Below are 24681 nucleotides of genomic sequence, written 5' to 3' on the forward strand. Positions count from 1 at the left end.
TAGAAATAGGTAAGATAATCAAGGTTTCTATATATTCTAACAGAGAGTACATATAATGAATTTGAATTTTTAAGTGATAAAAAGTGATATACATTACATTTAGTTATACACTAATGACATGTGATGGACTAGATTACACGATTTATGACACAAGTATCACTTCCTACATCTGTGAACAAACCAGGAGTTTCTAATTAATTACCAACATCGAGTACCAACTTCAAACATTCATCAAAGACTAATAGTAAATTCAGCTCGAAACCATTGCTTGTTTCTTTATATAGGAAGTACAGGGATTGTTGTGGAAAAGTGGAAAAGAATTTGCAAGATAAACTATTAAAGTAATATAATTATTAATTATTTATACAGTTTATACAGGCTATTTGTATAAAAGACCTATCTGTAAAAAGACCAATAATTGGGGGGGGGGGGGGGGGGGGGGGGTTTGTGAAAAGGTGGCCATTTTACACAATTTTTGGAAAACCTAAAACTGATTGGCATTAGTTTTTAAAAAATAATCCTCATCGCTGAATAGCTAATTAGCCACTCCTAAAGGCAAGGTATTACAGATGTGCAGTACATACTATGTGGCTATGTGTTATTTTATATGATGCTTGGTGTAAGAATGTGTGTACACACTCCCATTGGGAGATGCACCAACTTTTTTTTTTCTAAATGCTGAATACACAAACATTTCTGGATTAACCCTGGTATATAATTGAATAGTAAGAGTGCAAAGGGATTAATATAACAGTATGAGTATGTATTGGTAGGACATGCTTAAATATTGTGCTTGTTAAGAACAACATTTCTGATTACTATTGAGATCAACCTGTAGAACTGACCATTTTATGGATGTTAGGATACGACACATGTGAAAAAAGAGACTTGTTCAGTGTACATTTCCGAGTGAAGTTGCCAATTTTAGAATCTCCACTAATCTTTGTCATAATTTCAATTTCACCAGCCCTTGCTTGATATGTAATTAAATTGAACAGTTCAAAGAAAATTGCTATAAGCCTGTTTGTAAGCACAATGACAAAATGCAAACTTGTCATACATCAAATATTTAGCAGAAGTTCTGAAAGCAAATTTCAACAACCATTCAAACTGGAATCCTGTGAAAACTGTATGAAATCTGTTTAATATATTTAATTTAGTTAACAAAGCTTATACTTTCAAATCAAAATGCATGTGGCCAAACTGTCTCTTTTTTAACATATGAGTTAACACATATACAAAACACAGGAATCAGTTCCTGCATCAGCCTAAACTGAATTAGCAATCATTATTAAAATATAATAAATGGAGAAAACAAGAGGGCCATGAAGGCCCTGTATCACTCACCTGACCTATTGACCTAAAGATCATCAAGATTAACATTCTGACCAAGTTTCATTAAGATATGGTCATAAATGTGGCCTCTAAAGTGTTAACTAGCTTTTCCTTTGATTTGACCCAGTGACCTAGTTTCTGATGCGACAAGACCCAGATTCAAATCTGACCTAAAGATTATCAAGTTTAACATTCTGACTAAGTTTCATGAAGATACAGTCATAAATATAGCCTCTACAGTGTTAACAAGCTTTTCCTCTGATTTGACCTAGTGACCTAGTTTTTGAACCCACCTGACCCAGATCTGAACTTGACCTACAGATCATCAAGATTAACATTTTGACCAAGTTTCATTAAGATACGGTCATAAATGTGACCTCTACAGTGAAAACTAGCTTTTCCTTTGATTTAACTGGGTAACCTAGTTTTTGATCCTACATGACCCAGATTCAAACTGGACCTTAAGATCATCAATATTAACATTCTGACCAAGTTTCATGAAGATACAGTTATAAATGCGGCCTCTACAGTGTTAACAAGCTTTTCCTTTGATTTGACCTGGTGACCTAGTTTATGACCCCAGATGACCCAATATCAATCTCATCCAAGACTTTATTGAGGATAACACTCTGACCAAGTTTTATTAAGACTGGGCCAAAATTGTGACCTCTAGAGTGTTAACAAGCTTTTCCTTTGATTTGACCTGGTGACCTAGTTTTTAACCCCAGATGACCCAATATCAAACTCGTCCAAGATTTTATTACGGGTAACATTCTGACCAAGTTTCATTAAGATTGGGCCAAAAATGTGACCTCTAGAGTGTTAACAAGCTTTTTCTTTGATTTGATCTGGTGACCTAGTTTTTGACCCAAGATGACCTAATACCAAACTCGTCCAAGATTTTATTGAGGACAACATTCTGTCCAAGTTTCATTAAGATTGGACCAATACTGTGACCTCTAAGTGTTAACAAGCTTTTCCTTTGATTTGACCTTGTGACCTAGTTTTTGATCCCAGATGACCCAACATCGAACTCATCCAAGATTTTATTGAGGGTAACACTCTGACCAAGTTTCATTAAGATTGGGCCAAAATGTGACCTCTAGAGTGTTGACAGTCAAATTGTTGACGACGGACACAGGGTGATCACAAAAGCTCACCTTTGAGCAATTTGTGCTCAGCTGAGCTAAAAACAGATCAGAAAAATTGGCATAAAGTGCTTCATACAAAGAAACAAAACAATACAGAAAAACAGTTCACAAATTCCAGAGGATCTTTAAAAGAAATTTAAAGTTTTACACAAACTATTGCCATAAAAAGTAACAGACATAAATAACATTTAAATAAACAGAATAATGCCTACAGTCAGCTACACAATATTGTTATAATTTATTAAAGCTTCTATAACTGTGTAAGTTATCCTTAAATCTATAAATAGAACACCAACATATCCTCAGCAGCAAGTTGCGTAATGCTTAGCATAAATTTCTAATAACAAACTATACATCACAAGCAGCCATATAGCTGTTTGACTCGCACCCGCAAGATAAATGGATACTAAAACAACGACAGCACTTTAATTTTAGAGAAATAAAACAAAACAAACGGAGATATTCTTCTGTACTGTATAGCGCCAGAATATGTGCAAAAACAAGTTGGTAAAGCTGGTGACGATGTGTCTCTGTGGCTTTTAAGTCTTATTTTTAACAATAGTCACTTCGCAATCTTCCACCTTTACTAGTGGAAGATGACCCGAGATGGTACATCTTGTATTAAGTGAAATGAACAAGATTTTGAAAAGTTTAAAAACTGTAAAACTAAAAACTGAAATAACATAAATATAAGTACTCATCAAATCATGAAAGTTCTCAGTTTTAATCTATTTGTAAAATATGATACCACAACTATTCATTCCTACTGCTGCAGTAAAAGGGAGACAATTATAGTATTTTAGATATTAATGTGATGTGTGCTCACTACAGTTTGTTTTCGTGTAACTATCAATAACTACAATACCCAGTATAGTATCACAAATATCATAGAAGTCAAAACTAAAATGTTTCATTTCTTCGCAGCACGAATAACCCAAATATAAACTGTGAAATAAAATACTATCACTTAAAGCACACAGAATCTATGATCAAGGGTTTTTTTCAACATCTTTTTTAAAGAATCCATAGAATACACAAAAAACTTCCTACTGAACTGTTAAACATCAAAACAAAACATGCATAAAAAGGAATACTATCAAGATTATATCTTATACCTGAAGATGCGAGACAAACAGAACTTACAAAGTCAGCACTCGTTACACAAAAGCCAGACAGTTACTTGAAAAGTACAGCAACACAAGTTGTACAATTACCAGGAAAAAACATTTAAGTACATGCAAAGCAGATTTTCTCAAAATCCTGACCAATCAAAAACCAGCTGTGTTTCTAACATTTCTAAAAATGAAAGTAATTTCTCTAAAGTGTCACAACAAAATAAATAAAAAAGTTCTTAAAAGTGGATGCTGACATTATCTTCACAATCTAGCAAGCAGTTTTCCTTTCAAAAACACTTCAATCTCCAAATTTAAAAAGTATTTTTAACTACATGTATCTACTTTTTCTGGCATGAAACACACTGGATTTCATTTGGTCAAAAATCAAGAATTAGGAAAAAAAATATTGCACACTTATAATTCCCACTTGATTCTCTTTCCTGTGAAGCTCTTTTTAAACATACTTTCCTTTTTTTCTTCTCTTCATGTTTTCCAGTAAATAACACTACAATGCAAATGGAAGGCAATTTCAAAAATTTGAAATTTTGACTGAGTAGAGCTCTACCTAACACCTAATATTTAAATGTTGACAATTCTATTACAGAGATACTGTGTCTATATCTGCTATGTCCATTTATTTTTGACACTTCTGCATGGAAAAACAAACTGGACTTATCTTTCACAAAATATACCCTGCCATTCCATGTACCATATCTTTTCAACACCTGCCTACACTTCTAACACGACTTGTTTCAGCATATACCTCAAGCATATGAGCTGTGCCATGGGAAAACCAACGTAGTGGCATTGCGACCAGCATGGATCCAGACCAGCCTGCACATCTGCGCAGTCTGGTCAGGATCCATGCTGTTCGCTAACGGTTTCTCCAATCCCAATAGGCTTTAAAAGCGAACAGCATGGATCCTGACCAGACTGTGCGGATGCGCAGGCTGGTCTGGATCCATGCTGGTCGCAAAGCCACTATGTTGGTTTTCTCATGGCACGGCTCAATTATACTTTATAAAACAGCAGGAGGTTAGCACAGTATGTGTGACTTAATCAACACTTTCACTTCTTTGACAATTTCTCTCTTCATGATATATCTTGTTTTTGATAAAGAAAATTTCACTTCTTGCTTAAACAAGGAACTTTAATGCAAGAATGCATTAATTATCATGTTGCGTTAATGAGATTTACATATGCTTCATATCTGATGAAACTATTACACCAGAACTGTAATACTTCTTTGCTTTACTGCGTAGATTCCTGTTTTTCCAGTGAAGACCATTCAGTAGTCATTTGTAGTAAAAGACTTCTTCGCGTTGTTGCAGAGACTCCTGTCTACCCTCTTTAAGACCATCTGAAGCCTTCAATTTGTCAGTGATAAGTGTCCTATATATTCACCATAACAGTAGATTAATTCTATATTCCTTTATATTTATTCCCACTCTGCAATGCAATGTTTAATCTGACAGTCCCAGTTTTAGGAATCAATTCTTCCCTGGACAGATGTCAAACAGCACTTGGTATATTCCACTTTAAATATCTCAGAAATGTAAATTTGATGTTAATTCACACTTTATAACAAAGGCTTTCTGATATTTCTTTTTAAGAAATGTTTACAAATTTTCAACATGTTTCCACATGAACAGATTTTTACTGAAATCACAAATCCTCCATTTGATGACCATTACTATATGACCATTTTAAACAAAATCCAGGAAAAAAAATGAACACATGCATTTTTATCTTGTGTTTCTGTAATATGCCATATCCATGTTGCAGGTCCAAACTGTGAACAGTTCTCTCCCTGTATATATTTATCTGTTCCACATATATTTCACTTTTCATGTCAGGAAATGATATGTTTCCCTTTTTAAACAGGAATACAGCCTTTGATTCAGCTGTGACACCTGGAAAATGAACCTGTGGACATTTGCTCTAAATGAGATACCTCGCATACAGAGTAGCTCCACATCTACATAATACAGTATCTTCACTATTTATTTTACAGTGTATATACGCTTGGTTTGCAGACAATATATTTTTTCTCATATTTCATACAACTTGTGTTTGCCTATAATGAACAGTTCCCTTTTGACCTAGTTACTCAAGAAGAATGTTCACAAGACAGAAGCTCCAGCCTTTTATTCAAAACGAAAATGGCGGTAAGTTTAGAGCGCACCACTCCAAAATTCACATTTCTCTAGCAGACGGTAATTAATATAAAGTCTGATATTCTTGTTGTTAAGTTGAAGCTGGTATCACAGCCAAAACCATAGCTTCAGAAAAAGTCATTGCTACTTCTTCCCATAGGCACGAGATTCTCGACCCGTCGTCTCTGACTCCGCCTTACTGCATCAGCTCTTCTGTACGGCTCATTTTTCAGATCTGAAAAATTGATTTACAGTACGTTACTTTTGAAAGGGCTTTTTAAAAAAAGTTCCACGTGGCAAAGAAATTTCAAAATACAACAGCACAGTCTGTTGATGCCTATGTTTCTTTGTGTGTGACATACAGAAATATGCAAGAAAATAATGGAGCTTCTTAACTTTCTTACTCATCTACTTCTGATAAAGATGTTTACATTTTCAAACTTATAGCTCTTACAGTACTCGAGAAAAGTAAACCTAAACAAAATATTAAACCAAGAAATTACAACTTTCTTTGTAAAAATGGGCCATAATTCTGATAAAATGCAAGTGAGAGCTATGACACTTGATTTGCTTACTCAACTAATGATGACATAAAAGAGTTCAATGTTTCAAGGCTATAGCTCTAAGACTTATGGTTTCCTAGAAGAAGTGGACCTCAACAAAAAATCTCCACCAAAGTCAACAACGACAATCAAGTGATGACAATACCTCATATTTTTTTTATTTAAATCAGACAAGCTAAAAAAGCTATTAATTTGTCTCTTATAACCCTTAATTTTCATTATTAATAGGGCTGGGACGATTTCAAAATTTTGAAACCGGTTAATCTTTTGTATGAAATCGAATCAAACCGGTTAATCGACCGCCATATTACAAATGCTGTTTTCTCTCCTGATGACCATATCAAGGTACTTCCTGCAGCCAACTTCATTATGAACTTACAGACTTTATTGTTTGCATGCAGTGTGATAATTAATAAGTCATATTTTGGTGAACTTTATTTTAAATATATCACAACAGGCAAATCCGAGACTATTGATTATGTTCAATGTGTTTTAGCGGAAATATACTGTGGGTCTATGTGCTGGTCAAAGAAATGTATAAAGTACAATTCGTGATGTTAAACTTACTGTTTGAGAGCGATTAGCGGTTTTGCAAAATTGAAACCAGTTTCACCTAGTAATCGAATCAGATTATTAACATAACTGCAAGATCTTTTGGAAGAAGCAAACCAAGAACATACAAATCTGAATGTAAAATAAGTTACATACCAAGGAGAATATCTTCTAAAGCACCATGATACACCTCGTCCTTGTTCAGTAATTTCTTCTCCTTGATTTGACGATTTCTCTGCTTCAACTCAGATACCATTTGTTCCTGAACATGAAGGAATTTACCATTACATAGTACATAAATACAACCATATTTTAAGAACTATACATTCTATCTATTTATACTACTCTATAAGATGGCTTCAAATAAGGCTAAAACAAAAAGAGATAAGGAAATTTCACAAAAACCACCAATTTAGAGCTAACTGGCATTTTTCTTTTAAATAAGCAAACACTTTTTCTCTACTTTAAGAAACAGTTACCTTGACCTGAATAACTAATATGCAATCATAACCTTTCATCTCAATATAAGCTAACTATGTAGGTGGGCCAGTGGTCTAGTGGTAACAAGCTTGACTGACAATCCAGAGGTCTGGGGTTCGAATCCCAGTCCAGGCACTGAAAATTTCCGAGATGCTCTCGAGTGTCTCCCACCTAACTTAGAGGCCTATACTGGTTCTTCCCAGGAATTACGGCTTCGCAAGTATCTTTGCTATACATCGGGCACGTTAAAGAACCAGGGCACGTTAAAGATCCAGACTGTCTATTCGCAAAGAGCTAGGCTAAGTTGGCCGGACAAGTCTGTATCTAAAAAGGATTTCTCTCGATCTGTTCTGGGGGCTGTATCTCACTCTGTCCCTCTGGTCAGATCGCTCTGTGTCTGTACTAGTAGAGGATGAATTTCGTGCCGTGTGGCAGCGTTTATATTATGTAAAGCGCCTTTGAACGTGTTTATCATGAAAAGGGCACTATATAAATCTGGTATAATAATAATAATTATAGCTCAAGTTTCATTCTCTTTCATGTAAAACTATCTCACAATAAATTCGATGATATCATGTGCCTTTATATCACAGTACCTGCACTATCTTTTTATCTTTCTTATTGTTGACCATTGGCATTTCATCATGACCATAGGCAGCAGTCTCCTGGCGACGTCGCTTCTCGTTATCCAACAATGCTTGCTGTAAAGTTAACAAACATCAAATATTAAAAAGCAAAAGTTGCACAGTATCCAAATTCGAAACGCATATTTCCTGCCTGTTTTGGTGCCTTCACTGCCATATTTCATTAGTTACATTTATTTCAGTTACTGCAGTTAAAGTAATATTACTGAAACTTTTATTTGTACTAATATTGATGAATAATGCCACTTGAGAATTCAAATTATTCTCGAATAATGCTACCTACAAATTCAAAATGTTCGGGAATAATGCTACTTGCAAATTCAAAATATTCACGAATAATGCTACTTGCAAATTCAAAATATTAATGAATAATGCTACTTGCAAATTCAAAATATTCACGAATAATGCTACTTGCAAATTCAAAATATTAATGAATAACGCTACTTGCAAATTCAAAATATTAATGAATAATGCTATTTGCAAATTCAAAATAATCACAATAATGCTACTTGCAAATTCAAAAATATTCATGAATATTAATCTGCATCATGTCCTAAAACACTTACTTTTCACAAATTTTAAACATCTAGTAAATGAGGCTGCTAACCATGACTTTGCTAAATAAAGTCCGCGTGATAATTACCCAATGTTCAGTATATAACATAATCAAGTGCCTGTATATACAATCAGAACAGTTCAGTTGTAAGCAGGATACTTTGAACTTTACAAAGGATGTACACACTGAATGGCTGTGAACACAATAATTATTTTATTGATCAGTGGACATCGATTCATCTGAAATCAAACCCCGGACCTCTGAGCGAAGAGTGAAAAGACTCCACAAAGAAATGACAATTACTTCAAATGCAATGTCCTGATACAAAAGAGCCTCCATTTTGATTAAGGCCAGAAATACTGATAATGTACTTGGAGCATTTTCTGTTTAGTTAAATTGACATCGGTACTGGTCATATGGCAACTTTCCACCTTTCTGATAGTGGAGGAAAAAACCCAGCTACTCCTCCAGCCATTATTTCAGGCACGAGCCAGCACCTGGGCAAAACCAAAGAACTTTTGTCAGCCAGCTGGATGGGGTCCTCACATGAAACTATACCCCAAGCAATGTTTCAAGTGTAAGCGTGATTTTTTTTTTCTAACTCGAGACTTACCCTAAATGCATTCACAAATCTGACAAACTGTGCAAAGAATGTGGAAGGTGAAACACTTCTGGGATTTTCTCCGAAATATTCCACAACTCTTTTATAAGAATCCTGTGCAGTTTTTACATCACTGAGTAATTTACGTAGTTTATCCTCGGAATTTGCGATAAAATCCTTGAGAATCAACGGCTGATCTCGAGATGATCTTCTCAAGTCATATTCTCTTTTTGTCAATTCCATTCCCTTCTCAAGTTCATGTACATCCGTCGTGATGTTTTCCATCGAAACTGCAGAAAAAAATTTAATTTGAAAGAAATAAATATTATTCAATGAAAGACTGAAACAGTGCAGGATTTTCATAAGTATTTTTCCATGTTTAATGTTACTGTTAAGGCTTTTCTAAGTATATGAGACAGGCTATGAAGTAGTTCCTTAAAGATGAACAATTTTTTTCATACCTATCTATCACTTAGTGTTCATCCTTAAATTCAAGTAATAAATGTTTTCTGAAAATTACATTTGAATTTACCTAATTGTTAAAACAAAAGCTACAGGCAATAAATGGGAAATTACCTGCAATACTGTACATAACAAGCAAATTTGATGAATTGGTATCCCCCGCCGAAAGGGTTTGTGGTGAGGAATGGCAAAAAAATATATCCGGCAAAAAGTTAAGGATGTTAATAAGAAGCAAATCATTTCATTAGTCAAAATCAATTTAACAGAAAACAAATGTTTAATTAAAGAGTACATAATAAATGTATAATACTTTGATCCCGACTAAAGAATTTATTTTGAATGGGATATGCTTACTGTAATAAGCTTAGCTTTTAAAACTAAATGCAGTTAACTGAAATGTGAGCTTGAAGTTTAACTGGAACAAAATATTGTCTTCGAGTCGTTTGGCACCAGGTGTTGCTGTTTAACATGTACATTTGAACTTAAAAGAACAGATGTCCTTAAGAGAACAAAATCAAGTAAGATATCTTGAACATGGCTGAGGGCAAGGTTTGTGCAGTCACAACTTAACATGTTGAAGGTTTGAACATTTAAAAAAAAAAAAGGAATAGAAATATATATATGTATATATTTATTTTTATTAGGGGGTGGGGGTGAGGGGAAACGGGTGAGGAAACAAAATTTCACATGTTGATTGAAAAAAGAAAAAGAAAAAAAAAAGGGTGAAGTGTGTGTGTGTGTGTGTGGTGGTGGTGGTGGACATGACTGGGTGGAGGAGTGAGGTGCGGGAATGGTACAACTTGCATGTTGATAAATATTTATGGAAGGTTTGAAAAAAATCTAAAATAAGGAATGAAAAATAAAACAAAAAACTTTTTTTGGGGGGAGGGGGTGTGACCAAGGCAATCGGGTGACCAGGTGTGGGTGGACAACTTCACACGTTTATAATAAATGTTCACAGAAAAGAATGAAAGAAATTTAATGAAATTCTGCCAAACGGTGAGTTTGTTATGTACAAATATGTGGATTTTTAGACAATTAAAGGGCAATAACTCTGAAGTTACAAAAGAAATCCGTACAAAGTTGTGTGTGCACAACCACATTATAGTGCTCTAAATTTTGTTTAAGTTTCATAGTTCAAGGTCAAATGTATCAAAAGTTATGATGCAGAAATTGCCATATCTATAGTACCCTATATAGTTAACACTAGAAACTTCTAAGGGCCATAACTCTGGTGTTACTTGGGCAATCTGACTGAAACTTGATGGGCCCCATAACCTCATAGTGATGAACATGTATATGTATATAAAATAAGGAATGTTTTGTTGTTGTTGTTGTTTTTTTAATTTTGGGGGGGGGGGGGGGGGGGGGGGGGGCTGTGATCAAGGTAAGGGGGTGACCAGGTGTGGGTACACAACTTCACATGTTTACAATAAATGTTCATGGAAAAGAATGAAAGAAATTTAATGAAATTCTACCAAATGGTAAGTTTGTTATGTACAAATATGTGGATTTTTATACAATTAAAAAGGGCAAGAACTCTTAATTTACAAAATAAATCCGAACGAAATTGTGTGTACACAACCACATTATGGTGATCTAAATTATGTTTACCGTATTTACCCTAAGTCTTGGGACACCCTAAATCTTGGGACACCCTTAAAATCTGGAAAAATAATTATTTTTCTTGTCCCTAATTTTTCGGACATGTATTTTCTCAGCATATTTTTCGTCCCTAAGTGTTGGGACTATGGTTGTTACTGATTCATGATGTAAGTCAAATACCGTTATTATACATTGTATGGTTTTTGTATCGATCAAAATGTCAAATAATTATAAGAACCAAAGATTATTTTTTTTAACATTTTCGTGTCGTGTTTTTACTTGATATTCTTTTGACAGTAAAGTGTTTTTTTACCATACCAGTTAAGTGTTGTATATTTTTTTTTACTGCAGCCAGGAAGTCCGTTTTCCGTTAGTTAGTTATTTTTATTAACCACTGACTGGAATTTACCCGCGAATCGTACAGCTATCAAAACGCCATGCCGGTAATTTTCCATTCCACGAGCACGTGCGACCTATCGTAATGTCTAACTTACAACGCCGTTACTTTTGTTTATTGACACGTATACAAAAAACGCGCGTCACACATTCATTTTTTGATTTTATCGCTTCAGATTTTCAACGTAGATTGAGAAGTAATATAATTTGAATTCTATAACGATTTTAAAAAGGTATCGACAGAAATGTAGGCAAAATTCTATAAAAACGGTCGAATTTTCATAAAATTACTTGCAAAATTTCAAAGAGCGCGATCCTAAATACTTATTTCTTTCTAAAAGTAAATAAATGATGCAAACTATAGGCATAAAATTCAGACTTTTGACCACAAAGTGCAAAAATAAGAATAGAAAAATCTTAAATAATGAAAAAGCGGCAGCAATTTAAAAATATGAAGTAAAACGATTTTTGGCAAACAGATTTCTGTTACGTGACCTCGTGAACGTAAATAGAAAATCGGGACGCGGTTTAAAGAAACAAAAACAATGATGTTGTTGCGTTTTTTTAATAAGTTTTGAATGAATCTTTGTGCATGTACATGTATTTTTGACACGACACTTTATAATAAGATATTCTTCTCAAACCGTTTTGAAATTTCCTTGAGGGCAAATAGGTCACAGAGGTAAGATATCCGCTATTATAGTTTGACACGTTTACCTGTCAGTTTATACGGGATATTGCACATTCACTTTAACAAATTAAAAAGAAGTTTTTTTCATTGATTTTCACAACACTAGATCTACTTCTCAGCTCTTTAAAGAACTGAGGCGGTACGATCAAACAGTGATGTACAACTTGGCGCGAAAACATGACGTAATGCCATGAAAATCTCGGGGAAACTACACCGCTTTGATCTCCACTTCTAATGTCATGATACCGACACACTTTTAGCTCTTTGAGGGGGTGTTAATTGATGATGAAAACAAGGCCAATTACTTTGTTTATCAACAGAATAATTACCGATAATCGTTAAACGTTTATTTTTTCGCTTTCAACACGGGTGGGTGGGGGATGTTACCCGATGACCGAGAATTGTGTCCATATTTTTGGGACACTTTTCAACATAATTATTTTTCGGGAAATAAGTCTTGGGACAGTGAAAAAAATAATTATTTTATGCTGTCCCAAGACTTAGGGTAAATACGGTAAGTTTCATAGTTCTAGGTTAAATATATCAAAAGTTATGATGCAGAAATTGCCATATTTATAGTACCCTATACAGTTAACACTAGAAACTTCTAAGGGCCATAACTCTGGTGTTACTAGGGCAATCTGACTGAAACTTGACGGGCCACAAAAACTCATAGTGGTGAACATGTATATGAAGTATTATATAAATATTCCCAACCATTTCCTAGATATGGCTCCGGACGGACAGACAACGCCAAAACTATATCCCTACGACAAGTCGGGGGATAATAAAATCATTAGCAAAACAGTAATTCTAAAAGTCCTACATCAAAGACAATGTGTTTTCCTTTCTTGATTATAAGGAACACAAGTACCTACTCTATCCTGTTCAGAATTAGTATGTTGACAACTTTATATTACCTAAAGCAGCTTTTTCAATGAATCTCAGCTCTGACTCGAAGTTAAGAATGTCTGGGAATTTATACTGGACAGTGTCAACCAAGAAATGCATTAACGTCAGTTTCTTGTCGGCTGTTTTTGTGTCCAACAACTACAATAAAACAAGAAATACATACATAACTTCAAATAACACTATTTCCTTGGCTGTTATTTTTTAGGGTCATATCCAATAATTGAACTGATTAATGTAAGATATTTATGTCAGATTTTAACACCATTTTAACAGTATTTGGTAAAGTAATGAAAGCATATTAACCCATTCAAAGATCAAATCAGTGCTAATACATTCTCTGCAAGGACCTAACAGAATATTCTCATGAGGTGAAATCTGACTCTCCTGGGGATCAAACCTAAGACTTTACTATTCTCCAAAATGAACTAAACAGGTGAGAACTGTTGATGTGTGGAAAATTTCTCCAGATTTTAAAGATGCATTCTTACAAAGAAACAAACATTCCGCATACTTCTTGCAGAAATCTTAAAATGTTGGATACAGAAAAAGAAATGCTTTTACGAAAATCTCACTTAAAAGCTTCAGTTTTCATGTTTAACAAACTTAACATAAAAGAAAATATGTGATAATTACCATATCTAAACTCTGAAGTTTAAAGCCATACACAGCACCTCTCTTAGAACTGTTCATGTAATTTCCAAAGGCTAAGATAATCTGCAAGCATAAATATTCAAAACTGATTCAAACTCCAGATCTCGATAAAACGGAACATATTCTTTTTAAACTGCATTTAGAAAACTGTTTCTATACATAAAATTAAAAACTAGAATACTGATACTGCTATATGTCAGTTAATCTGATACCACATTTAATCTGATACTCGAATAAGTTGCAATACCTTAAAACAAGAGGACCATGATGGTCCTGAATCGCTCACCTGTCCCAACATGACCCAGTTTTGAACCGAGTATGACGTCGTTTTTTTTTCTATTATTTGACATAGTGACCTAGTTTTTGAGCTCATGTGACCCAGTTTTGAACCTGACCTAGATATCATCAAGAACATTCAGACCAACTTTCATACAGATCCCATGAAAAATATGGCCTCTTGAGAGGTCACAAGGTTTTTCTATTATCTGACCTACTGACCTAGTTTTTGACAGCACATGACCCAGTTTCAAACTTGACCTAGATATCATCAAGGTGAATATTATGACCAATTTTCATGAAGATCTTTCAAAAATATGGCTTCTAGAGAGGTCACAAGGTTTTTCTATTTTTAGACCTACTGACCTAGTTTTTAACCACAGTTGACCCAGTTTCGAACTTGGCCTAGATATCATCAAGATGAACTTTCAGACCAACCTTCATACAGATCCCATGAAAAATATGGCCTCTAGGGAGGTCACAAGGTTTTTTCATTATTTGACCTACTGACCTAGTTATTGATGGCACGTGACCCAGTTTCGAACTCGACCTAGATATCATCAAGGTGAACATTCTGACCAATTTTCATGAAGATCCATTCAAAAGTATGACCTCTAGAGAGGTCACAAGGTTTTTCTATTTTTAGACCTAATGACCTAGTTTTTGACCGCAGCTGACCCAGTTTCAAACCTGACCTAGATATCATCAAGATGAACATTCAGACCAACTTTCATACAGATCCCATGAAAAATATGGCCTCTAGAGAGGTCACAAGGTTTTTCTATTATTTGACCTACTGACCTAGTTTTTGAAGGCACGTGACCCAGTTTCGAACTTGGCCTAGATATCATCAAGGTGAACATTCTGACAAATTTTCATGAAGATCTTTCAAAAATATGGCCTCTAGAGAGGTCACAAGGTTTTTCTATTTTTAGACCTACTGACCTAGTTTTTGACCGCACGTGACCCAGTTTCGAACTTGACCTAGATATCATCAAGATGAACATTCTGACCAATTTTCATAAAGATCCCATGAAAAATGTGACCTCTAGAGAGGTCACAAGCAAAAGTTTACGCACGGACGCACGGACGGATGCTGCGCGATCACAAAAGCTCACACTGTCACTTTGTGACATGTGAGCTAAAAACTAATGAGAAAACACTGTTAAATGTTTTAAAATCGCCTGAATTCTGCTGAAATAGTATTGTTCAGAATACTGTGAAATCACTAATATTCATGGTGGACTTATTTTCATGGGTTTCATGACCGAGTCAGTCCACAAAATTTAATCACAACGAACAAGTAAAATTCTCATTCATTTTATGTTCAAAAGTTAAAAGCAATTAACTGGTATCCCTAAAACCATGAAACTTTGTGCCAACAAAATCAAATGATTTCACAATATTTTCAGCATTTTTACCTCAAGAAGTTTCCTGACTTTCTGCGAGTTTCTCAATGACATCGATGCTGCTATACATGCGTTGATTTGCTGAAAAAATAAGCAAGTGCTCATTCTTCATTTTTTTTTCATTCTCTAAAAATCATTCTAAGAATTTAAAGGCTGAATCAAACTGTTCTTACTTCAAGTAGTAAAAGCTATGTAAAAAGAGTTTAGCTGCCAACCTATACCTGAAAGATTTTAGTTGCTAACCTATAACTTACAGAGTTTAGTAGCTAACCTAAACGTAGGAGTTAAGTTGCCAACTTAAACATACCACAGTTTAGTTAGTTGCCAACCTAATAAAGTTTAGCTGACAACCTAGTAGGGCTTAGTTGCCAACCTAAGAGTTTAGAATGATGCCAACCTAATAAAGTTCAGTTGCCTCTTCATATAAACATGACCAAACTGTAACCTATTGCAATCTCACATTTACTAATATTAGTGTTACTCTAGAAGTTGCAAGAACAAAAAAACAAATCTTTTTTTTTTTTTTTAAATATAAAATTGCCATATTTTACAGTTTTTACTTCATTTCACAAATAACTATAACTAAGAACTACTTACTGGTTGTAAATGGTGCATATCATCATGGAAGTTGGAAATATAACTCATAATTGTTAGCCTCTGTGGCAGTCTCTCTACTTTGCATAACTGAAATAGCATAGGTATGTATTAATCATTGAACAAATCTTCAGTAAGTTATCATGAAAATGCAAAACTACATATTTACCATTTTAGCAAAGAAACCAACAATTTTACTCCAAACTGGATACCTATTTTTCAAATGTAGTCAAAATTGGTGAACATTAGTCAGTTACCTCCACTGATTATGTCCAAGAAGTAGATTGGTCCTTCCTCTGTTTTTATCGTTGACTTCTTTGTAAGTTTCTAAAGCAGTATCTATACTAAATTTCATTGGATTGGAAAATGATTAAGGACAGGTTTTCTTTTAGTGGCCCTCGGCTAAATTTAGGTTTGATTTATCATTTTTATTTAGAAACCTACACATAAAAAGCATATTTATCTTGACCAACCACATCATCTTGGATATACATTATAACAAAAAAGTCAGAGAAATCCAACTGAAAGGAACCAATGTAATATTTGGTTAACCTTGCGCTTTATCATACAACTTTTCAAGGGAAGTAACACACTAATGTTCCTAATTGTGTTTAATGATCCTTGAGGAGTGACAACAAATCTGCTGCTAAGTGCTTCTTTATCTATACAATGTATACACTTAGACCACCTTCAGTGTGGTCCATCTGTTTAGTCAATTAAAATGAAACTTCCAAGCTGTGTAACAAATGCAAATTACTGCAGTTTACATTTTCCTCTTTTCAATTCTGGTGTGATGTTTAATCAATATGGCATGCACTGATCTAAAATTCTAACAAAATAATAAGATATTTGTCCAAATCTATCTAAATGTTACAGGACTTTTGCGTCCACAATATTGTGAATGGTTGTATAGAGCACAACATGAATGCAGAAGTATAAACTTTCACTAGTTTTATTTAAAAATACAATCTGATTGTGAACACCTAATTTACTTTCCCCAAGTCCTGAAAACCAAATTTCAAGGTCTAAATTCCTCTTTACACCTTTAAAATATAATACACTTCATGGTCAAAGTAAATACTGATAAAAAATTTTAGAATAAAAAAATCACTTAATTTCTTTACCCGGACTTATCCGTTACCCTTTAAATATCAAGTTATAAAGACTAGCTTACCTGCCACATAAATTTGTCCTCATCTGACAACATATCAATTGGCTTCTTATCTTTCTCATACAGTTTATAAGCTTTAATCTGAAACAAAATCAAATGCCACCATAACACATAGTTCAGCAATAAAATAATTGCAGACAGTTATAAATGATTTTTCTCCATTTGCCAATTTAGCTGAATATAAGAAAGAACACACTGCACAAGGACTACCCTGACCTTGGAGCTTTAATGGTACCAAAGAATCTGAAGAACAATACAGGGAGAACAGATGATCTAAAAGTCAAAACAAAATTCCCATCTAGTAATGCTTAACTTGAGACAACCACTAGCACTTTGGCTGTTCAGCAGTTTCTAAAAGTTTTAGCTAAAAATTCATAAGAAAATAACTCTGAATTCTCTCTTTCTCAACAATTGAGTACAATCGAACTTCTTTGTCAAATTATTGTCTATTTAGGTTCCATGGTCTGAGAGTCTCTTTTTCTCTCTCTAAGAATAGTTTTACATCAATTTACTTATATGCACATGTGCTCCAATGAGATTACATGCAACATTTATAAATAGAACCACTGTATACAAAAAAAAGCAAACATTTACCTCTTGTTCATTTGGCAGGACTGTTTGGAGAATGTCTACAATATCTATGGAGAGAACCTTCAAATCAATACTGAAATAAACACAAATTAATATAAATACAATGTACTGAAATATACATAAATTTTTATAAATAAAATATACTGAAATACAAAAAACTATATAAAAATACAATTTACTGAAATACACACAAATATCTAACAAGAGCTGTCCGTAAGACAGCGCGTTCGACTTTTCTCAGTGCTTGAATCTGAATTAGAGCTTTGCCAGTAAAAAAATTCCAAGTTAAAAAGGGGCATAATTCTGTCAAAATTCAAATCAAAGTTATGGGGATTGTTTCTCCTGGTGTAGACTTTGATGGTAAATAAATATTCTAAGTTTCAAGTCAATATCTTTGATAGTCAAAGATATTTGACTTTATCGAAAATTTTAACCAAAAATTCTAAGTTAAAAAGGGGCATAATTCTGTCAAAATTCAAATCAAAGTTTTGGGGATTGTTTCTCCTGGTGTAGACTTTGATAGTAAATAACTACTTTAAGTTTCAAGTCAATAGCTCTGAAAGTAACAGAGATATTTGACTTTATCAAAAACTTTAACCAACGGCGACGCAGATGCTGGGGCGAGTGCAACAGTTCTTCTTTTCCTTTGGAAAGTCTAGCTAAAAACTATGCAAAAATACCTAGAAATACAATATACTGACATATACACAACATCTATATATACATGTACAATTTACTTTGTTTTTCTCAACTATTTCTAATTTCTTAATCCAAGCTACTAATTAAGAACAAAAGTAAAACAATATATATAAGAATGAAGCTGACTGATGGGACAAAAATTGCTCAGCAAAATAATTATGATCATTAAATGACTTTTTTCTACTTAAATGAAAATTGTAATTTACAGTAAGCATGTATAACTGGTGTTTCTGCAAGCCTGACAATATCAACTTACTTTATTATAGCTCTCATAATTTCATCGTTGCTCAGCTCAATCTTTCTTCTTGTGATAGCTGTAAGAGAAATTGTAACAACTGTGAAACAAGATTGTATAAAACCAGTTAACTGAAGTCTTCAACTAGCGGAGCTTGTACCAGTACATATTTATTGCTGTTTCAATTCAATGCTGTCAATCATCCTCAAGCCTGCTGGATGGCATCCTCAAAAGATCGGCAGGGCTCAAATCCACAAAGGTGAGGTCAAAACAACATCTACTACATGGCCACTGAGGCCCAAAAGCCTATAGTTAAACACTATGCTAGAAAATCACTGTTCTGCTAAATCTACATGTTTACTGAGACATTAAAATAACTAAATCAGCCTTTCAGGCCAGAGCTAAATTCACTTAAAGTTTGTTTATCATATTATAAGGCATTTCAGGTACACGTATTTATGCTTAATACTTATATAAACAACAGACTGAAAACTTGCCCTTATTGCCTCTCCAGTTGAGCTTTCTCTGTTGAAGAGCAAACCCACACCCTGTAACACTTTTAACCCGGACATACTTTCTTTATATATGATTTAACCAAAACTTTGTCTGTGCTCATGTTTGTTTTCTGTTTAACTTTTAACCTTTAGCCTGCTGATGATTTGATTTGATCTTTGCGACCAGTGCAGATCAAGATCTGCCTACATATCCGTGTAGGCTAATCATGGTCTGCACTGTTCGCTATTTAGTGAGTAAATTTTCAGTGAACACCCCTTTGAAAAATAAGTGGTATTGCCAAAATTGAATGATGGACCAGTCCATTTTAGAAATTTAGCAGGGTAAAGGTTAAGTCACACAGATACAATTTATATGTCATACAGCTTCATTTCAAGTTTTCATGGAGAAGAAAAACTCCAGGTGCATCTCCAATCATCATTTCAGCCATGAGCTGACACCTTTCCACAAGCCAGTTTGGTCATCAAAAAAAATTCTACGCTTAGGGTAAGATTACAGACCAGTAAAGGCAAGTAATTCCAAGTAGGGAACCTTAACCACTCCACAACAGAGGCCCCCCATTGTCTGCATTCTAAAATAAGTCTTTTCCAATATGCTATATTCTTACCAACATTCCGCACTCTGTTAGGTTCCAGCAGGGTTATACTCTCCTTCTTCTTCTTAAGTGTTTTTGGAGTACTATCCCCACCTTTTAGACCACCTAATACACCAAGCTTGAATGTTTCCTCAAAACCGTTAAAATCTATCACCTGAAAAAGATATCAAATTTTAGGTATCTTTTGCATTCTTTTTTCAAACAAAAACCAAAGAAGGCTCATAGCATTAAGCACACCTAGATTCAAATCCAGTGGCATAAGTTTGACTCTTGTCCAAAAATATGTTCTCTGTGAAAAAATTATAAAAGAATAAGAGAACAATGGAAAAACATTTTTTGACTGTAAAATTCCAAAGAAGTTGGACAAAATGTCTATATTTTCTTCAAAAGCGTAACATTAATTTCATCACTGGAGAATTCATCATACACAACCAGTTATAATTAAATGTTTAAATCCTGTAAATGATCTGCTTCTTTGCTGATTTGACAGTACTTGTTAGCAGTCATAAAAAGGCACAATTTAAATGATATATTAAATACAGTAAAAATTCAAAGGCAAGAAACAAAACGTCAGGAGAGACCAATTCTAGATTTTAACTTTTTAAAGATAAAATGAATTGGAAATTGATGCATTCATTGGAATTTAGTTTTGGGGATTGATAAAACTCCAAAATCTAAGACAATCAGTCTTATACAACTGCTATAAGATTTTAAGGTATGAGCTTACAGAATGGAACCTCTGAAACATGTTCTTTCAATAAACTGGGCATAAATTATGGCGGACCTTAGATTTAGATTTTGGAAATGCTCCATCATCTTTGAAATTACATTTCTGATAAAAAAAAACTCTCACCCTGTATAATTTTTCATCATCAAGATCTGCAAAGACTGTGCCTTTAACTTGCTGTGGTTTAAGCGGAGTCCAGTTTAACACAGGTAAGCGGTACTTGGTCTGTATCTTCTTCTTAATGGTCATTGCTGAAAACAAAAACATGTTGCTCAAATAAGTTTACAACGTCTTTTATTTACCCAAAACTTTTGTCAACCCTTTTTTGAGGAAACTGTTCAAAAACAACCCTTAACATACAGTCAAGTTTGAGAATCAGTCAAAAATCAAAAGCCTGAAAATCTACAATCTAAAGCCTAAAATGTTCTTTTGTAGTAGTTATACATGGGAATTCTGGCAGTCACAAGCCTGACTTATGCACTAGTACTGAAAATTTCCAGGCCTAACAGCTGACATAGTGGAAAAGCTGAGACCAGTCTTCCATTTATTTTATCAACATTACAGCTGCATACTGTTGAAACAAGACTTGGCACAGAAGTTTGGGATTTAGAATAAACTACATATGATCATATTTTAACAAAGTATTCACAGTCCTGGACAAACTGCACTTTCATTGGTAAAAATAAAAATAAAATGTAACTAGTACAAAAACCACAAAATATGTCTATTGTTTCCTTGCAACCTGATTTCAATCGAAATCATTGCAGATTTAAACCTCTGATCCTCCCCTGAGTAAACTCACAAATATTTCTAAAATCTCTTCCAAGCCTGAATATATTCCTATTACTCTTATCGCCTATCTTCAAATATTTATTAATCTTTAAAAGGGAATTTCATCTATAAACTTACCACTAGGAGCTCCTGGAGCTGGAGGTGGTGGAGGTGGAGCTCCCATGCCTGGTGCTGGAGGTGCCGGTGGTGGTGGAGGAGGTGGGGGAGCCAATACTGGAGCAGGGGGAGGTGGTGGAGGTGGAACTGCCCCTGCAGCTCCTGATGCACCAGCTGCCCCAACACCTGAGCCTGCAAGGAAATAAAACAATGTTGAAAAACAGTCAGGAGGAATTTAACATCTTCCAACAACTCCTTTTTCATGTTCTTTTGAGCACTCGATGAAAATTCTAATACGAAATTTTATGTTTACTTTCATTAAAACATGCAATAATGATACCTTCTTGATGAATTTGGCGCCAAGACGGGGTGCTTCCTTATTCAACTTATTTACATAAAGGACTAATTACAATCGAAATAATATATATCCAATCTGGTTATATGTCCCAGTAACTCGAGCCACACCCTCCTGAAATTATTCTGCAAGCGTATAACCTCTTTTAAGTGTTTAAATATATACATTAAAACATATAACATAGATTATTTCTTAAATATGGTAAGTTTCATAATTACTTTGTGATACAAGAACCCTACTGTCCCACTTCAAACTACAACATGTAATTTTTTTATACCTTGCTTGATGTTATATTCAACAATGCTTTACCTATAACCATCAAAGATCTAAGAAGTGTTCCTAAACTTCTTATGAGTACAAGATGCCCATGGGCAATATGTCGAGCCCGCCAGCTGTCAAAAGGACTGGGAGTTGTACATGACACTCATTTATGCCAAATAAAAAAGAGATTGCAAAAGGTTACAATATAAGTTATTTAAAGTAACAACAAAGGAACGTAAATCGAAAAAAAAAATTTAAAAAAATAAATAAAAAAATTCTAAGTCCGCACAAAAATCCGCACCAGTAGAGATAGGTCAAAATACACCTGAAAATTGGATGTAACATGCATGTTGTACTACAAAAAAGTGGTCTTGATTTTTCCCTACGACCAGTAATAAAAAAGTTACAAATATAAGCTATTTATAGTAACAACAAAGGGAAGTAATTCTATGATCTTGCGCATGAGACTCTGTCGCATGATGATGAACAATTGTGCCAAGTTACATCAAAATCCCTCTATGCATCAAAAAGAAATGCTCCAGACAAAGTCATTCTTGTATCTGACTTTTGACCTCTAAGTGTGACCTTGACCTTAGACCTAGGGACCTGGTTCTTGTGCATGACACTCCGTCTCATCGTGGTGAACATTTGTGCCAAGTTACATCAAAATCCCTCCATGCATGAAAAAGAAATGCTCCGGACAAAGTTGTCATTCTTGTATCCTTTGACCTCTAAGTGTGACCTTAACCTTTGACCTAGGGACCTGGTTCTTGCGCATGACACTCCGTCTCATGATGGTGAACAATTGTGCCAAGTTACATCAAAATCCCTCCATGCATGAAGAAGAAATGCTCCGGACAGTCATTTTTGAATTTGACCTTTGACCTGTAAGTGTGACCTTGACCTTTGAGATAGAACCTGGGGTTTGCGCATTGTACTCCGTCTCACTGAGGTTAACATTCATACCAAATATAAACAAGATTGCTCCATGCATGTCAAAGTTATGGTCCGGACAAACAAATCCGGACGCACATACACCGAACAGACATTTGGACAACTATGTCTTCGCTTCCACAAGCGGGCTCGACAAAAATGTATTCTCATCCATCATTTTACCTATATTCTTTATATGAAATACATGCATAAATTAAGGAACATTTCAAATTTTTTATTGGGTTTAACGTCGCACCAACACAATCATAGGTCATATGGTGACTTTCCAGCTTTGATGGTGGATGAAGACCCCAGGTGCCCCTCCTACATTTTTTCATCAAGTGTGGGCACGAGAAGAACCACCGACCTTCCGTAAGCCAACTGGATGGCCTCCTCACGTGAAAAATTCAACACCCTGGGTGAGGCTCAAACCCACATCAATGAGGGGCAAGTGATTCGAAGTCAGCCACCTTAACCGCTCAGCCGAAGAGGCCTCTGGTGGACATTTTGCCATTTTGTCTAATTATCATAAAGAACATTTTCTCTACACAAGGAAATTTAAACACAGCACTTGGTAACAAGTGCAAAACCAGGATGATAAACATACCAATATTTTTCTTCAGGTTTTCCAGTTCCTGTAATTTGGCATCTAAGGTGCTGAGATGTTTCTGAGATTCAGCATCCTTCTCATTGATTGCTTCCCGTAATGCCGTGTTCTCTGCTTCATTTTGCCGCAAAATTTCCTAAATTTACAGAGATTGGAAGAAAGATTTAATTATACCCTTTTTTGTTTAATTCTGCAACAACTTTAACAGTTTGGAGAATGCTAAAAAGCTTTTCAGTAACTGATAGTTCAAACATAATTTTCTCTGTAGAATGTCTTAAAAAAGTAGCATTTACATACTTTAACTATTGACCTAGGATTACAGGGGTGGCAAATTCAATTGTCTGTATTGCCCTGGTTGTCCCAAAGCTTGTACACTATCATATGGACAAGTAAAAAATAGCAAACAATAACTAGAGCTATCACTAAAGGTGATGAATGTACCCCCCGCATGCACTGACACAGTACATTGCAATTTGACGCACACAAGATTGCATAATTATGCGGACTGTATATAATATATAGACTGTATGTATACAGTATAGTAACAAAAAACAAAGTCCCATAACTATGCAGAATATTTATTTAAAAGAATGTAACATGCACCATGCACAACTAGGGTTGGTACTGATCACTTGTGTGAAGTTTCATTAAATTGTGTGCAAGGGTTTGGTAGATTAGGCACACACAAGATTGCATATGCAGACTGTATGTACACAGTATGTTAACAAGAAACAAAGTCCCATAACTCTGCAATTTTTGTCGCTGAAAGAACCTAACATGCCCCATGCACAACTACTGTTGTTACTGATCACTTGTGTGAAGTTTCATTAAATTGTGTCAAGGGGATGAGGAGAGATGGTGCGCACAAAATTGTGTCTATGTATATAGTATAGTAACAAAAAAACAAAGTCCCATAACTCTGCAATTTTTTTTTCTAAAAGAACCTAACATGCCCCA

General features: G+C 34.6%; 1 protein-coding gene across 3 annotated transcripts in view; it reads right to left on the reverse strand.

Annotated features, from left to right (window-relative positions):
• Positions 1-4598: 4598 nt before the first annotated feature.
• LOC128546537 (formin-like protein) overlaps positions 4599-24681 on the reverse strand; it is a 69702-nt gene continuing 49619 nt past the window's right edge. For all 3 annotated transcript variants that reach the window (XM_053517235.1, XM_053517234.1, XM_053517233.1), the window contains 15 exons: positions 23725-23860; positions 21590-21760; positions 20807-20931; positions 19966-20107; positions 18867-18924; positions 17915-17984; positions 17324-17401; positions 16153-16239; positions 15568-15636; positions 13853-13933; positions 13228-13357; positions 9166-9443; positions 7949-8053; positions 7029-7134; positions 4599-5992 (listed from right to left, as the gene is read on the reverse strand). In XM_053517235.1, coding sequence (XP_053373210.1) covers positions 5886-5992; positions 7029-7134; positions 7949-8053; positions 9166-9443; positions 13228-13357; positions 13853-13933; positions 15568-15636; positions 16153-16239; positions 17324-17401; positions 17915-17984; positions 18867-18924; positions 19966-20107; positions 20807-20931; positions 21590-21760; positions 23725-23860 — 1743 coding nt within the window. In that variant the 3' untranslated portion in view covers positions 4599-5885. The remainder of the gene's footprint in view (positions 5993-7028; positions 7135-7948; positions 8054-9165; positions 9444-13227; positions 13358-13852; positions 13934-15567; positions 15637-16152; positions 16240-17323; positions 17402-17914; positions 17985-18866; positions 18925-19965; positions 20108-20806; positions 20932-21589; positions 21761-23724; positions 23861-24681) is intronic.

The sequence above is a fragment of the Mercenaria mercenaria genome, chromosome 11 (genome assembly GCF_021730395.1).
Source record: "Mercenaria mercenaria strain notata chromosome 11, MADL_Memer_1, whole genome shotgun sequence".
Taxonomy (NCBI): domain Eukaryota; kingdom Metazoa; phylum Mollusca; class Bivalvia; order Venerida; family Veneridae; genus Mercenaria; species Mercenaria mercenaria.